Source organism: Lissotriton helveticus, chromosome 3_1 (assembly GCF_964261635.1).
Source record: "Lissotriton helveticus chromosome 3_1, aLisHel1.1, whole genome shotgun sequence".
NCBI classification, from domain to species: Eukaryota; Metazoa; Chordata; class Amphibia; order Caudata; family Salamandridae; genus Lissotriton; species Lissotriton helveticus.
Window position 1 is genome coordinate 968,038,868 of NC_136061.1, and position 17,759 is coordinate 968,056,626.

At 42.1% G+C, this 17,759-nt stretch overlaps 1 protein-coding gene across 1 annotated transcript in view; it reads left to right on the forward strand.

Moving 5' to 3' along the window:
• The window catches only part of LOC144824191 (transient receptor potential cation channel subfamily M member 8-like), a 242,788-nt gene that overhangs the window by 34,800 nt on the left and 190,229 nt on the right, over nucleotides 1-17,759 (forward strand). Inside the window, exons 4-5 of the mRNA XM_078683347.1 lie at nucleotides 1,871-2,027; nucleotides 9,311-9,488. Of these exons, the coding sequence (XP_078539473.1) occupies nucleotides 1,871-2,027; nucleotides 9,311-9,488 (335 nt within the window). The remainder of the gene's footprint in view (nucleotides 1-1,870; nucleotides 2,028-9,310; nucleotides 9,489-17,759) is intronic.

The following is a 17,759-nucleotide window of genomic DNA, read 5'->3' on the forward strand; positions in this document are numbered from 1 at the left end:
CTGAGTACCATGGTACACAATATTCAGGGCAAAATATCGAAATATCAGCAGATAAGTAAGTCTACATTTTCTGTTCCTATCTATACATTCATGTACCTTGGCGAGTATTATATCTATGCTTCCCTATTTGCATTTACCTTTTGATATTTTGTCTCGTGGTATTCTGCCCACGATAGTCTTGTATCATGATATTAGGGGGGGGGGGGGGGGGGGGGGGTCGATTTTCAGTAGTAAAAACCAGGTATTCGTTATCGACTCCTAAATAAAGGCTTATGGTGCGTACAGGATAAGCAGTAAAGCCCAATAGCAGAAGAGAGAGGAAGGGGTGATCAGCAAGTGTCTTCTATACTTGGAAGTATGGTAGAGGAGCACGAATAGTAGCACACAAGCTGGTGACACTGAGTCAATACAACTCTCACTCCTTATGAATGTTAGTCCGTCTGAGGTTTAAGAATGTATCTATGTCTCGCCACTAATAAACTACCCTGTGGAGTTCAGTCAGTGCAAATGTTCAAACAATGGAGTAATAATACTTAAAAGATGAACCTACATGCTTTAACTGTAGTTGGTTGCACACAGTGTATAGTATTACATTACTTAGAATCTACAGCGTACATTGTGGACTGAGTAACTCATTCACATTCTAAATTCTTTTGTATCAGTTAACCTTAGTAAGTATATTTGGTTCCTGCTGTAAAATCAGCCACACAGTGATGGTTACAAGGTCGTCAAGGAACACAAAAAAAAAATGTATTCCAGACTTTGACAAATACCTGTGAACAAGAACAATAAAGGGACAGATTCTTGTACAAGGGGGCCAAGAACTCATTGAACTGTAGCTGTGCTTAGTTATGTGTTTAAAAATGGGTGAGCTACTTGAAGCCTGAAAGCCTCATTGTATCTACCCGCTGTGGCTGTTGACTATGGAAGTTTCATACGTTGTAATTTCACGACAATATTTCCCCACAGAGGTTGTTGCACGAGTGCTTCATGCATGATGTCACAGGGAAAAATACTGGTTGTCGTCTCTTTATAGTGGACCAGAAAGTAAGTCGGAGCGAGTCTGCCTTTGGTTTTCAGCTGTACTGTCAAAGTCACTCTTACTTGTTCTTGTGTCCTTAGTACATAATGAACAAGTAGCCTTTTGTACCTATGATGAACAAAAGGGGTCGCAAGCACACTTACGGCAGATGCCTTCTCCTGTGCTGGAAAAGAGAGGCCTTCTTCGCTCAATCGCTATTCATCTTCAATCAGCTACCTCGCTCAACAAGACAGCAAAATCCCAAAATAATCAATGAATGAAATCATGCTTACAATGATATGTGTTGACATGAATTAATCTGAAATGCAATGAGCGGAGGCATTGTACCCAAGAATGGTCATGATGTCATCAAGGGAGGCGGCACTTATGTCTTTAAGACCATCTGACCATATCTCCTTCCATGCTATGAGAGTGATGTCCTCTTGCCTTCCTCCTTTACTACTGATGCGGGGTTGAGGTGGGGAGCAAAGACATTTCCAGGTCTAGGCAAGAGTATGCAACTGACTAGTACATGAGCAGGAGGGGAGTCAGATTGCCCAATCAACAATAAGGTTAACCCTCACGCAGGGATTCAGGGACAGGGAGTTGGACATTGTCACCTAGGGATATACAAAAATCCTTATTCCTTGATTCGTGATTGTCTAAATGTCCACTTTCTCCCTGGGGTAGGTCTTACTGTACGCAGTAGACACAGCACTAACAAGAATCATTTTCCTTAAATGACCTCCCTGCTTCCTTCAATGCCAGGCAGCAATGGATGGATCCAAGACAGCATTTACAGCCTGTCTCTTTTCCCACTGTTGTTGATGCTTTTTCATTCTCTCCCAGTGAGGAAATGTGCAAATGTGGCTATTCACGCGGCCAGCATGTGGAAGGCACACAGAACAATGAGAAACATCTGTGGAACTACAAGAAGCACACACAGGAAAAGCCCACCGATGCCTTTGGAGAGATCCAGTTTGAGGGGATCAGAAAACGGAGAAAAGTAAGACTCAGGCTACATCACAAATATGAAAGCTAAGTGCCATGAGTGGAAGTGTGCTTGTTATGGTGACTAATAACTCAAAACTTATCTCTGGCTGATATTTTTTGTGGGTGCTCCAAAGGAGGCAAGAAAAGATGTATTTCATGGAGTGGGTCAATACAAGTAGCACAATATCTGGTCCAGTGATAGGAAGTTATCACAGTAGATGCAATCTAGTTATAGGACATGGGACTAGTAATAGATTGGGTAGTTTAGTGACTGTGTGCTTACTTATGTCAGGAGGTGTGATTTATTGACATTAGGTAAAACCCTGGGGCCACCTGGACTTTGGCACACTTTTTTTGTCGGCATCCCTGCACATTATCACCAGTTGCGCAATGGTGTTCCCTTGGTACTACATGATTTGGATGCAGCAGGAAGTTACGCATGTCTCACATTATCTGTCTCTGCAAAAATGGCGCTTTCTTTGCTCAGCATCTTGCCGTAGTACATATTTGCGTAAGTGTGCTGCATAGAATATGTTTTATCCTTGTCACCACTTAGGAAATGAAAAGAATTGCTCTAGCATTTTCGTAGCATCTTCTAAAACGTTACAGCTGCAGGTCTACAGATTTAGCAAAAGCACAAAAGTGTACAAGGGAATCTGATTTGTAAATGTAAGGCTAGAAATAACACACAAAATGACACTATTAATGAGGTTGTTGAAATATTACAGTTCGCTAAGGAGTGACACTGAACAAGACATTGGCAAATATGGAATGTAATTTGGGGACTGGTCTTGCTGAAGTCAAGTAGATTGAGGTGTAGACATGAAAGTGAGTATCAAAGTGGATTCTGAGTTTTTTTGCAATGGAACTGGTGAGAATTTCTCAGGAGAAAAATATATCTAAGAAACAACTTACAAGCTATAGATGATGTCATAAAAAGTCATAATTTACTTGGTATTCCATGAAATTGTCAATTTATTTTTTCTTTCTTAAGTCGGAAGCTACAAATACCTTATTTTGATTCTTTTTATACTAATTTTTCTCTTACCGTTTATGTTTTTTATATATGTGCAGCAGAGCAACATCTGCTGCCTTCCCACCATCTCCTTTTCCTCTACACTTGCCCTTTTATTCTTTGGTGCTGCTTGTTTGCTCCCTACACTTTCCTTTTAAGTCTCTTTACTTCATATCTGCCTTTCACCGGCCCTTCTATATGTTCCATCCCCAGATGCACCCTTCCACACTCATCCCTCAGCGCCTACTGTCAGCAGCCCATGCCATGCCTGTGTGTCTTACATAGCAGCATTATCCTTCACCCCACAGGAGATGCCATTCTATGAAGGTTTTGAGTGAAGGATCCCTATGATGTTAAGTTGAATTTGTTTGGGAGGACAGCCCATATAAAGACCTGCTAAAAAGTCTCATAAATGTAAAGCCCCTTCCAAGATCTTCCAAAACGTTTAAAGACAGATTAGAGCCTGAAGATTCATTCCATAATCAAACATGAACTATTTTTTTCAATTCGGAAAATAATTAGAGAAAATAAATTAATCATAGGCCACAAGCTGACAAGACAAGGTGTTTCACGGCATATATGGAATTCTGTCTGACTACTACTGTTCCCATGTACTTGGCATGCTTTAGGACATTTGTTAACATGATATTTACTGCCATCAGGCAGCGAAGGAATTGAATGTGTTGGTTACTGACACTGTCGCAAAATCAGAGTTTAAAATAATATTATTTACTTTTCTAATGAAGCAGTATTTTATAGTCTTCTTCTAAATTTGGAGTGGTGTTCATTTGCTCTTAACTGAATTTATTTTCATGTTTTAGTGATTTATTGCGATTTATTGTATCGGCTTTAATTGACACACATAAACGTATTCATTAATAGCGGAACCACTAGGGTGTGCTTCTACCAATCTGGAACTGTAGCAGATGAGATGGATTTACTAAACAGCACGTTTATCACTGGGTTAACAACCTGCAACTCATAGTCAGCACCTGAGGGGGCAAAGGTCTCTCATAGAGCCAGACCTGCATTTAAATAAAGCGTGAGCAGAATCAACTAGTGAGATGATAATTTACCTGTGAAAAGCTCCATTCAATAGGAGGAGTACCTGGTGGCTAGCGGGTCAGTGAAATCTTGATATATTTTTTCAATTTGTTCTTTAAAAAAAAAAGGTCATAGAGAAGTTCCTAAACATCCAAGGAAAGGATTGTACACCTGAAAAGCCCAAAAAGTTTTAACTGTTTTGAAAACGCCTCTCAGGCCATTAGAGGCTTTACTGATTGAGCAACAAAGTCCGCCTGAACCCTTCTGAGTGATTTAAGATTGTTTTTAATGGCAGCTTTAAATATTACTTTGATTGAAAGGAAGTAGTTTTTTTTCCAAAGTCCTCTCTAGCATTTCACATCTGTCTTTCATCTATACTATTTGAAGTAAACAACGGAGCTAATGGTGCCTGATGGAGGGATGATTTGACTTTATTTGAGACTGTGTTATTAATGGCGCGATAAGCCAATCATAAGCCAGTGGTTGACTCTGTTGACATTATCAACCAACGAGTCCTGAATAGAAGGCAATGGGGATGCTGAGGTCTGAATAAAATATGATAATTTATCCTACTCCAGGGTTGAGAAGGTTTAAATCGAATCCGATGAGAAGGAGGATCAGAAACATAAGGAAATGATCAGAGCATGTGAGTGGGAGAGGAACCCTTACCATTAATGATGACCAGTTGGAGATAATAAGATCTGTCGCGTGCCCCGCCGCATGTGCAGAAGAAGGAACTAGTTAAATGAGATTTAGTGGGGAGAGAGCATTGTTCAGGTCATGAGCAGGCACATAAATACTGTTTGGATAGGTCAAGCAATTTGAAAAGTAGCAGGGCAAGCAGCAATACGGCACACCCAAAACTGTTCACAAATGTACATAGGTGCACCCTCGAACAGTATCTGCCGCTAGCGATAGTACTCCCATGGCAAAATAATAATAATCTGAAAACCAAATCATCACTATATTGAAGAAATATTATTAAAGTGGATATTTTTTTTAAAGAAATTTGAAGATGGAACGCCTCAAAGTTGTAGAAACGTTATCCAAATGTCCAAATGTGAGCTCATACAACCGATGCATTTCGACAGTGCTTAATTTGTAAAAAAATAAATAAGTGCCAGGGCCCTCATCAGGAGGCCACTGCAGCTTGCAACAAACATTGTCCCTGCTATACTGCCAATGATAGTAATAACCCACCTACTAACAATCACACTCCTTCAAGTGTGGCGGTGCAGACTACTTCAGGCTCCCAAAGTTATAAGAATGATTTGGGCGGTAGGTACATTGTCATTTTTAATGTATATTGAATTAATAATTAACTGTTGTTGTTTCTAAATTAGCCAGACAGCGACACCTTGCGGCAGCCTGTCACGAGCGCCGGTGTTGACAGTTAAGTGCTGGTTGATGAGCACCGGAAACCACCGGCTCAAATTGAGCCCTGCATTTCGTTCAAGCAAACTTCTTTAAGACAATGTTATGTGGCAAGAGTCACGGCCTAATAACTCTGGCTCATTAAAATTAGTTTACGTCATAGTTCATCCACATCCATTGTTAAGTGAAAGGATATTGATCTCTGAGTCAGCATGCCATAGTTCCATCATGAACATGAAGTATTGATATTGAGTTGGGTATCAATTACTGTTCACTTTTCTACGGATGTGTATGAACTATGTCATAAACTCTGTTGATAATCAAAATGAGCCAGATTTATGAGGGTATGACTCTTGCCACATAACATTTGCCGTGAAGAAGTTCGCTTAAAGGAAGCTCACTTTTGAAATGGGAATAAAGAGATTTTTAAAAAAAAAATGTGAGTATAATTATATTTCTTATGTTTAGCGGTTCCCGATTTGTTTTTCACATAATTATTGTTTTCGCTATATAAATAAAAATCACCCAATACAGTAACCTTAGAATATTGGACCCAACGTGGGGCGATTAGGTCAGTACGAGAGTCAGTAAACTCAGAGGAATAGGTTGTGGGTCGATAGATTAGAATACTTACAGTCAAAAGAAGAGCAATAAATTATGGGACGTCTACCATCTTTTCCATCCTGTCAGTCTAGATATGTAATTGAGTAGCCAGGAGGTATGGCTACTGCTATACCTAGAAGCGATGAATCAGTAATCCAGGCTTCCATGAGGAAAACAATGTCCAAGGTAGCCGAAGATAATGGATTACAAATTTCTAATAAATGTTTGGGTAAATACCTAACGTTTATAAGACAGGCTGATAGAAACCAAGTACAAGTCACATCATTTTGCACAGTATGGGGGGCTCAGACAATCTTTGAGTGGCATTTGGAACATGTGGCTCATTTAAAAAAAAGTGGAAAAATCATTTTATGTTAAGATAGACCAAGTCCTCCCTCGTGTAAGAACGTTTCATCTGCTGGGTGCAAGAAAAACGGGCAACATGTGGGCAGCATGTGGAAGGGCGCAAATATGCTTGCCTTGGGTACAGCATTGGCTCGAGCCTGTGCTGCTACCTTGTTAAAATAGGGCATTGACGGTATGATCATGGCCTTCAAATGAAAACTAGAGGGCTCCCTTCCCCAAAATGGAAGCTCCTATTAGTCCTTTACTGAAGAGATAAAATGGGCACCATGCTCTTTCCAAAGACCAAAGAGAGCGAAAAATTTAAAATAAATGAAGACATTTTGTAAAAGAAACATCTATTAGGCCTTTATTAAAGAGATAAAAGGGCAGCATGCTTTATCCAAAGACCAGGAGAGTGGATAATTAAAAAGATATGGGGGCATATTATCAAGAACGGCGTTAAAAATTATTGTCGCTTTATCAGCAGAAACTGCTAAAGCGGCGATAATGGGCTTGATAATATGACCTTGAGAATTCCAATAGAAGTCCATGTTCTGGTGTGAACCTGGGCTTTTATGGGAATTCAAATGGGCTTATTATCAAGCCCATTATCACCACTTTAGCGGCAGTTTTCAACCGCTAAAGCGGCAATAATTTTAACGCCGTTCTTGATAATATACCCAGGAAACAAAAGTTTGTAAAAAACACAACACCCCAAAAAAGTCAATACCAGCAATTAGAGCAGAAACTCTCCACTCACAGCAATGGGGGTTACCATACTGTCAACTTAATGGTTTTAACGTTAAAAGCCACATTTATTGAACTGATGTTATGATTTTTTAATGCTACTAATGTAACAGATCAAATATGAGGGATGAACACGTCATCTTAATGACAATACACTAATTGAATTCAGGGATTTATAGAATTTTGAATCTGAGCAATTATTACCCGAGATTTTTTTTAATAAAAAGTGGTAGCCTTGATGAAGCAACCCAGTTCAGGTATATTTTGGTAAACACGTGTAAGCATATTAACTTGGGGATTATGATTTATTTAATTTCTCTAATAATTATAGGAATTGTACAACAATTAAAAACATTTTAAATTTGTTTGTGAAATTAATTTTAACCCTCCAGTCTGTCTTCAAATACCTGTGATGAGTCTAGGTTCGGAGGATTGTAGGGGATTCTGGGAAACCACCATTTGAAAATAGAAACATGCTGACGCCATTTAATGTTCCAAACAAATTCCCTGCCAGTATTTAACCCCGTGCAGGACAGGGTCATAAATATCAGATGGCTACCACATCTGTTCTGAAACTATTTTAGTCCTCTCACCTCTTTTCAAAACTTATTGTACTCCGGCCTACCCCCGATCCTTGGTTGAGTTTATTCTTGAAGTATGATGGGGGGTTTACTGGTGGGTCACGATGTTCACCAGCACTATACCGCTATATCCATCAAGTTCAACTAGCAAACTCGGTAACAGTGGTACACGCTAATATTTTGCATCCACGTTTGAATCTAACCAATCAGGCTAGGGGACCAAATAAAACTCAAGAACAGCAGTCAGTAACTAATGTACTGTCTCACTCATTGACTCTAAAGTTTCACAGAAAAAAAACAACTTTTCATAGGAGCCCCAGTCTACCTGCCATCAATGATAAGGCATTATAGGTATGAGATTACTGCACATACATGCACGAACGCCTGGATGATGTTATGTTAAAATTTATTTATAGAGCACACGTTCACCAGACGGTTTCTTGGTGCTATGTGATCAGTAATTATGCAAGGCGCATGGTGGGAGAAACATGGTGGCACAATGGAAGCAATTGAATGAGTGGATAAGTTGGGGAAATCAAAGGGCACAATTCGGCTGAGGGGAATCAGTGTGCAAGTTGATGTCATAGGTGAAAGAGAATGGGGTTTAGAAACTTTAGATGTAGGATTAAAAGAGGGATGTCTGGCAACAAGGTGCTGGATTTCAGATTCACAGACTTTTATCCCACCAAATGCATTTTGCTGCATCTGGTTGGATAGAAGTCTTCGAATCTGAAATTCAGCACCTTGTTGCCAGACATCCCTCTTTTGGTTCTTGGGGGCCAATTATGATGGTGATCGGACTTGAGTCCGCCCGCCATTGTAGCGCCAGTAAGGGGACCATGCGCCAGTAAGGTGGCGGTTCCACACTTCAAATAATGATGCGACCGCCACCATGGCAGTCGCATCCAGCGATTTTACATTGTGGACGCTGCTGCTGGCTGCAGCACCGCCGCGGTGTTGTAAATCGCATGTCTGTCACCTTGCGCCTGGAAATGTAGGGGGGTACCATCGGTACGCCCCCAGTGCACATACACCCTCACCCAACACAGTGGGTGCCCGGAAAGGGCCCCTGAACCCAGCCTCCGCCAGTCTTTTCATGGCAGTTCCACCCCCATGGAAAGGCTGGTTGACGCCAGCATTGTAATCTGGCGGGCCGTGCCTGCTAGGCACCGCTGCCATTTTACCCATGCTGAATGCTCCGCCAGGCAATCGTGTCGATTGCCTGTGGCGGAAGCGTGGAGGGCGGTCTTTGTGACCGCCGCGATCACAAACAATTCCCCCCACCATCCTAATGTAGCGAGGGAAATGGGAGTCAGATGGCACAGGGACCGCCACTGCCAGCTCGGCGGTGGCGGTCCTTCCGCCATCATAATGAGCCCCTTGGTTCGGTTCGTAGCTAATCAAAGTTTGGTTACTTGCGAGGGGTGGGAAAGAGGGGAGGTGGCTCTAGGCCCATGAAGCCAGTATCCACCTTTGACAACAGCCTTAGATGCAGGAAGGGGCTTGAAAGTTTGTGTGAGAAGGGAAAGTGGGCTCTCATTGCTAAGGAAGACACGCTGCTCAATTCCATTCCTGTCCCCCCTGCAGTACATTCGCTTGTCGCCTGACACGGCCCCTGACGTCCTGTACGAGCTGATGACCCGTTACTGGCATCTGAAGACTCCCAGCCTCATCATCTCAGTGACCGGCGGAGCAAGGAACTTCTCCCTGAAGCCACGCATGCGCACCATTTTCAGTCGGCTCATCCAAATTGCACAGGCGAAAGGTGACTGGGTGGATTAATACCGTTAAACAACTTATGGCTTATTGGGTTTGTATACATTTTCAACTTAATACTCCAGTAAAATGTCAGTACGGGCTGTTCATTGTTTGACAGGTGAGCCTTTATGTCCTCTCCATTGCTCTGAAGTCGAGCCACAGGTCCGTTGTCTAGTTGTGTGGTATCACGTTAGTGGCCTTTCATTCAGAGTCTGACAATTTATCAGCCAGTGTTGTCTTTTTGACTTCTCTCTCTCTCTTTCTTTCTCTCCTTACTTGGTTGAAGTCATCTGGTTAACCATCTATACATCTTTATCTGTTCAAACCTTTAGAAATGTTGCCTCATGTATATTAAATTATCCATAAGCTTAATTATCCATCCATATGTCTAGTCAAGCGTCTTTATAACTATTCATTTATTTTTATGTCTTTTCACTTGTTAATGGATCTATTTTGTCACAGCTCAGGTGTCTATCCTTTTATACAACCATATCTCAATCTTTCCAGCTATCAACTCAGTCATCTTCAGGGGCATCTAAAGTCTTTTGTCAGGCCCTCCTGCTTCCCAGGTAATCCGTAGCCCTCCTGACTGAATCTTCCATGCTTTGCACTACCAATCCTGGATTTATATAGAATCCACTGTTCTTTCCTGAAATCTTACTCCAGATTAGTATGACATTGGCCATCTTCTCTTACGGCCTCCTGTCTGCACATTAGGATTAGTGTACATGGTCAACTGCCATGTCAGAGGTATGTTGCATAGATCTCTTGTGCGATGTGAGGATAAGCAATAGGCCATATGGAATGCAGGGGCAGACTGCATCCTCTGTGAGAGGTCCACCCATGACCTGCATTATTAGACAGCACCATGCCCACCTTGTCCATAGTAAATTTATGATTTCCCTTCTGAAAACTTTCTCCAAAGTGGTGTAGAAGCAGCCAACATTTTGCCTGCCAATTGGTACTCACTGTCTGGTGGCCAGATAGAGAGCATTTTCTTACCGGCCACTGCAATTTAAAGTTAGAACCATGGCTTTTGGCCTGCATGGATAACCATCCCGCCTGAGAGTCCCATCACTGTCAAGCACCTTTAGACCGCATTAGGCAATACAGGCACCTTTACAGATGTGCAAATGTCTGCCTGTGGATACAGCCAACTTCTCTCATAGCTTTTGACTCATTGTTTTTGATTCCTGGCCACACAACATCCTCTTTGCCATTCTTCTTTGTGCATACACCACTTGTGTCTCTGGTAACTGCATGCACATGAAGGGCAATCCCGGGGGCAATTTCTGACTGGAAGCCAGGATCCCTTGCCACTGCTCTTGCACCCTGAGTAAAGCATGCATGCGCCTTGCTTACCATGTTGTCTTCTCACGCCTTCACAATGTACCAGTTACAGAACATCTATGCTGTCTCAGCTGCTCTTCATGGAAATGCACTTTACCCACTTTCAAGTAAATCAACTCTGAGCACACCCAAGTACCACCTCCTTCTTTTATGCTCATAAAGCATACTTAACATTCACACGTCTTAACAGTCATAGCCACATCACACCTCACAGCCTCAATGTCCTCTTCATCACTGAGACATGGTTCACATGCACATTAACACTCTAAAAAATCCCCACACTCTTCAGCTCCTCATTTGAATGTGTCTCTTCTCTCCTCTCTCTCTCTCACCTGCTCCGTCATCCACTAAACATTGCTGCAACAAAAACATCCTTACTGTTTTCTCTAACTTCCACCACTGTCTTCAGCTCAGCCAACAGGCCTTGCACATTTGAACTCCCTGATCTCCACTACACTAAGCCAATCACAGCTGCCCTATTGGAGAGCCCTTCCTCACTCAGCCTCACCAACTAAGTAACTGCACCCTCCCCCATCCATGAAAACCATTTCATGAATGGACATTGGGGTTCAACACCTAATCCTTATACTATGGAACCAATAATATACAAAGCTGAAATATAGAAAATACAAATCCCCAAAATTAATAATTTAAAAACAATTGTAATGCTACTCTCGTACTAAAAATTATTAGCAGCAATGAGTATATCATATTAACATTGACTCTGCTCTTAATGCCCATATTAAGGGCACTATATTCCATTTCATATATATATATATATATATATATATATATATATATATATATATATATATATATATATATATATATATATATATATATATATATATATATATATATATATATAATATATATATATATATATATAAATATATATATATATCAATCACCACCCATTTAAGGAACACCATAATCTCTGATTTCAAGCAAAAGCATTTTGCTCATTGCCCCAGTGAATCATGTTCCCTTCAAATACAATAAGTTTACCATTTACTGGTCTCATATCATTTCTAGAGCGCACAGAAGCAGTGGTGGCTGGTAGGGAATGGTGGTGGGTAACGGGTGTGGGGAGAGGAGGTTTAGAAAGAAAATAGAAGACTTTTCGTCTCCGGTCATCAGCACAGCCTCTTCTACGTCCTCGCTGTTCTCCTGGCAGTACCCAGGCTCACCTCAGCCAATCATGATGCTGCTGTCATCATGACAGCAGCATTGTAATTAGTTTGAGGGCTGTGGTTCAACGCTCAGACTGGGACTGGGAGGATGTGCATGTTCTCCACCCAGGCTGTTTAATACTGCCAGTGCAGAACATGCTAAGTGTGCATGACAGTTTGGCCAGCCCAAGACGGGCGGCCAAACGGTCATGCACACTCGGTACAGCAGCAACTGCTCCTCCTCCCTCTCTCTGTGACAAGTCCAGCCCGCCCCAACCTGGCTTGCTCCTTAAAGAAGAAGAACATGATAATAACATAACGTTATTAATGTTGCGTTATTATCATTTTCTTTTTACACTTAATGGAGCGATGCTCCTTCACCTTAGTGGAGGAGCCGCCCTTATACAGAAGCATTGCCTATCTAGATTCAAATGATATGAAACCTTTAAAGTTACATTTTTGCCATCCCTGTGGTATATCTCATCCAAACAAGAGTAGAGATGTGTTTCTTCATCAGTCAAAGTTCTGGCTGTTATGTATGGCATATTTTAAATCATCTCATGATTTGCAAATTGTGGTTTAGCATCTAGTCCTTACACTATAGAAACAATAATAAGCAACACAAGAGAGGGATACCATTACTGTATCACAATACATTTTATTTCCTTTTCATAATAGTAAAACATAATATCACCTACTCAAGTACAGATATATTCATTCAACTTTTAAATAACTGTCAAGTAATTCATATAAATAATTTATCCATATCCATTGAAATTCAAATAGTGCACCAGCATCCAGTCCTTACACTATGGAAACAATGGAAAAAAACTAAAGAAAAGCTAAATTGAATATTGCATGGAAATGTAACCTGTTTCCATTTCATATGATTAGATTCAGTGTGTTACTACTTTGAAAAGAACTTAGGGACCTATATATATATTTTTAAGACAACCAATCCTCCGACAGGGTGATGTAATAAACTACTCTGTCACCTGGGTAGAGGTCAGGGTGACCAAATTGATATATTTCCATTGGGCCGAGGGAAATTTAATGCATTGTCAAGAACCACCATCAAGGCGGTTCCTATCAATGCTTTGTAACTTTGCCATATGGCTCTGTCAAACATGATGGAGCTATAGGGTAAAGTCATTTTTTTATTTATTTTCAAAAACAAAACTCCAGAATGGGATTTTGTTTTTCAAAATATAAAAACAATGAGCCCTCACCATGGTAGCTATCTTCCATGGCAATGGGGGAAATTTAAGTTTTTACTTCCCCTTACCATCAGGTTTTTTCTGGCAGTTACAGGCAAAGATCTGACCAATATTTGTGCTCATCTGAATCAGGAGGGCAGACCATCGGAGGGGATCTAATAATGGCAGAGACAGATTAGTCTTCGGTGTGTTTAGACTAAAGGTCCACCCGCTTTTAAATCTGGTGGGTGGACCATTATGACGGTGGGAAGGTACTCCGTCGACGTGGCGACGGAGTACCCTTTCCACCAACATATAAATTGGGCCCTTAGTTTACATGCAGCAGGTTGTTTTTTTTTTTTTTTTTTTTTAAAACCTTTATTGAACAGAGAAAGCTCACAAATACGGGCCTACAACCCACCAGGGCTGGCCACCACATAACAAAAACAGCAGGAGTCATATATCAGGTGTCACAATATACTAAGGCAACAAATCAGGGGAAAGAGCAAGCATCTTAGAGCAATCTCAGGAGCAAACAAATAGAAAGGTAGTTTTCCTTTTTAAAGAACGGGTTTGGGAGGTCAGGAGCCTGGCGGGCCATAACACAAGCCAGAGGGGCGGGGTCGCGGCAGGCAGCAACGCAGCGATCTTAAAAACACAGGAGAAATAAATACGACAGAGGTATACTAGTAAGTACCGGGCAAAACAACGGGTAGAAAGAAAAGCAATTGTGCACACAATCCACTGCCCTCCCACCGCAGCCACCACCCGTCCCACCGATCAGCACAATAAAGGACCCAAATACCAAAACGATACGAAATGCACCCCCAAGTAGAAAAAACCCCACAAAAGGGGGGGGAGAGGGAAGGGAAAGGGGGAAAAAGGAAAAGGAAGGGACCCCAACCCAACCACCCGCCCCCAGGTGACAAAGCAGGAAAAACAAAATTCCGGTACAAAATCGACCACAAAATAGGAAGACAAACAGAACAAATCACCATCTTCGTAATACCGGAAAAATACACCAGAAAGACACCCGGGGGACAGACGGCGATACAGAGCCCCGAAAAAGGGGATACACAAGGGCCATAGAACCAAGTAGGGAGAAAAAAGGAGGAGAGAAAGACCCCTCCAAAAACAACAACAGACCCTCCCACCCACCCCACAAGCCCACCCTACACCCCTGCAGAGGGCTATGGCCTACCCCCCGGCAGCGTGCCTGTCGCCCTAAATAGAACCCGAAATATAGAAGAAAAGGAACAGGGTAGAAACAAAGACAAAAGGGAAGGGGCAGGGGAAGGGAAGGAACAACGCACACGGGGGAGGGCGAAAAATCAGTATCATCTGCTTCCATCCCGCCACCTGCTACAAGGGAAGGGTATAGCCCATGGGAAGTTAACGATATTAGAAAAAGTTTCAGGAGTCTCATAAAATTACAGGAACAGCACAACAGCACTTGTCAATCACATAACAAAGAAACCAGACTACCGCATATAAAAGTCGTTTCAGCCCTGTCCACTTTTGGCCAAGGTTGTAACCATCCGAACAAACCAAGAGCAGACGATGAGGGACACAGGGCTCAGGAGAAAATTTCGCGGCAGTCCAAAGAAGAAACTGGAAAGAAAATACTGAAGATCCAGGAAAGACACAGTACAACAATCGTATTGCAGACAGAGTTCCAAGGACAGTTCGAACGAGGCAGGCCCAGCCGGGCCGGAACATACTTCTCGGTCGGGGAGTCGACGCGAAGAGAGACTGGAAGGGTCGTCGACGCCAGGCCAGGATACAAGCGGACCGCTGCCCAGTGGCCGAGGCAACCAGACAGGACAACGGGGGGCGTCGGAGACTCTCCGAGCCAAGGATGCGGTCCCCGCCGGGGGCACAGAGTCAAGGAGCACATCAGTCGCGATCATCGACGAGGAGGCCAAATCCGATGACGGGGGCCCGCATTGTCCAAAATGAGGGTCCGCCTCCACAGTGGAGACAGACGCAGCCACGGTAGTCCGCCAGGAGTTCAGTGCATCCAGGACAACTCGAAGCGCAGGAAACTCTTTACAAGATCCGACATCCGGGCCATGCGGCGGGCCCCCAGTGCTCGCCCGGGCCCGGCAAAGACTCCCAGGGCCGGCCGCCATCTTAAGAGCCCAGCACGTCCCCGGTCGTCGGGAACCCCGGCCGGGGTAACACCAGAGCAAAAGGAGGTCAGCCAGACTGCGGCAGGGCGCCCCAAGGCAGAAAGGAGAGCCACCAGAAGAAGGATGTCCGTCGGTCCCCCCGTACCGCCGGCCCCGTTCTCCGAGCCCGGGCGGAAAAATTCAAAATGGCCGGGCCGGGGAATAGAAGGGGGATCCAACCAGACAATTGAGTAGGCTCTCCCGCGAGGAGCAGCGTTCGTACCTCTGGGCCCAGGCCAGTCGGGTCCGTCAAGGGGCACAGCCGGCCAATTCACACATCAGCCTCCGCGTCTAGCTCCACAGCGCCAACAAGGGCCGACCAACACGCTCCGTCACGGCCCAGCGTAGCAAGGAGGCCCGGCCGGACCGCCCCGGAGGCTCCGAGCGGGATCACTGCACAGGATAGACAGCACTCAGGATCACCGGAGCAACGGGTAAGTGTCCGCTAAGTGACTGGAGTACCGAAACACAGCAAGGAGGGCTTCCCGGGGCAAGAGGAATACAGGATAAATGAAGATAAACAGGCGGCCGGACGGAGCCGAGCTAAAACGCGGCCATCTCGGTCGCGAGCTAGGCTCCTCCCCTCGCAGCAGGTTGTTAACTTGACCAGGTTAGTAAAAACTGCAGAGCCTTCACAACAATATTGACATCTTTAACATTCTTGCCCACCCACAAATCAGCCCAAGCTCAGTGTCTTGGCACATCTTCAAGCCTTTTCAGGGAAGACCTGTGGACCCATTCACAAACTGCATTTTGTAGTATGCTTATGGGTACTACTGTAATGCTACTAAATATACTACAAAGTGCAAATCACAGACCTACATATGGAGGTTCTAGTCTCCGACTATTTTTTTTCTGTGCTGGCCAGTCTCTGGCCCCACAGCACAGTATCTGCACACATAAGTATACTTTTTTTCATTAAATGTGGGAGATGCAGACGATAATGGTCAGGCAATGGTAAATACTTACTACTAAAGGGAAGGGGTAAGTTTGGAATAAGGAGGGATTAAGGAAATGTTAGTGACGGGTTATGGGAGGGATTCACACTCACCCACAAAAGAGTAAGCCTAATCCTATTCACAAAACGTACTTCTAAAGTTACTACACCGAAAACAGTCACAGTTGTACTCAGAGCTGGAGTAAGTCCAACACTACAAATGGCCAGCCACTAGTGGAGGAACAGGATCCCATAGAAAATAATGGAAGTAAAAACAGCAATATTATTAAATTAAATTATTTAAACTAGTTAAAAATATAAATTCATTCACTATAATGTTTAATCTAAAATGAAAACATGTTTTATTTGCATTTGACAAAGTTCATTACATTTTATGAATTTAAAATATAATGTAATTTATATTATTAAATAATTTCAATTAGTTACATACCAAATTTATGTGGGATAATAAACTTCCCTGCATACCTTATGAGGCTTTACAATTGTCCACAAAGATGGTGGTATGGTTTACCTGACTTTAAGAAATATTACTATTAATTTCTAATTGCACAAAGTTTAATTTCGGTTCTAAATGATACAACCTTTTTCTATCCCAAAATGAATATTAATTGAGCACAATTTGCTAAATCCTTTACCTTTCCCAGCTTTCTTAACTATTTCAATAGTAAATTTGGAAAAATGTCACCAATTAATAATACTACAAAACTTATCTTATTGATTTTTGATGCAAAGTTTAGCTCTAATTTGAAAACCTCAAAAAGGTCTTTCTTTGTTATAATCCTCAATTAAAAATTATTAGACATATATTTTTCTGGAAATCCTGGTATGAGGTTGGCAGTTTTTATATTAGCAAGATGAATTAAGGAAATATGTTTTTATCTTTTTTCAGAACTACAATATATTTCATCTACCTGAACCAGAATATCATCATAAGTATAAATTACTATGTAACTGTATTTTCAATGCATATATGAATTATTTACCTTCTGCTAAAATATCTGATATTTAACTATGCATTAACATCTTTAGTCGCCTTGACCACATAGCTAAAGTGTATAGGAAACTCACTTCTACTGATAATTCATCTCTAACTATGTGCACAGAAATATAGAATTCTAATCTTTATGTACAACGTCCCATAAATCAATTGAGGAATTAATGGACATGTAATATTGCAGACTTTCTATGTGCTTCTATTTTCCCCCTAAAACATGTTATTCAATTGTTTATGGTCTACCTACATTTTTAAAGCAAAATGAACTGATAACCCAAATTGTTGGCATTGCAAATGCTCACCAGGATCTATAAAACATATGTCATAGGATTGCCCTCTCTTTTTCAAATTTTGGACAGATGTAAGGACAATTGCTACTAAGAGTTTTCATGTCAATATACACATTTTATTTAAGCTTATTATTTCTAAATCTCATG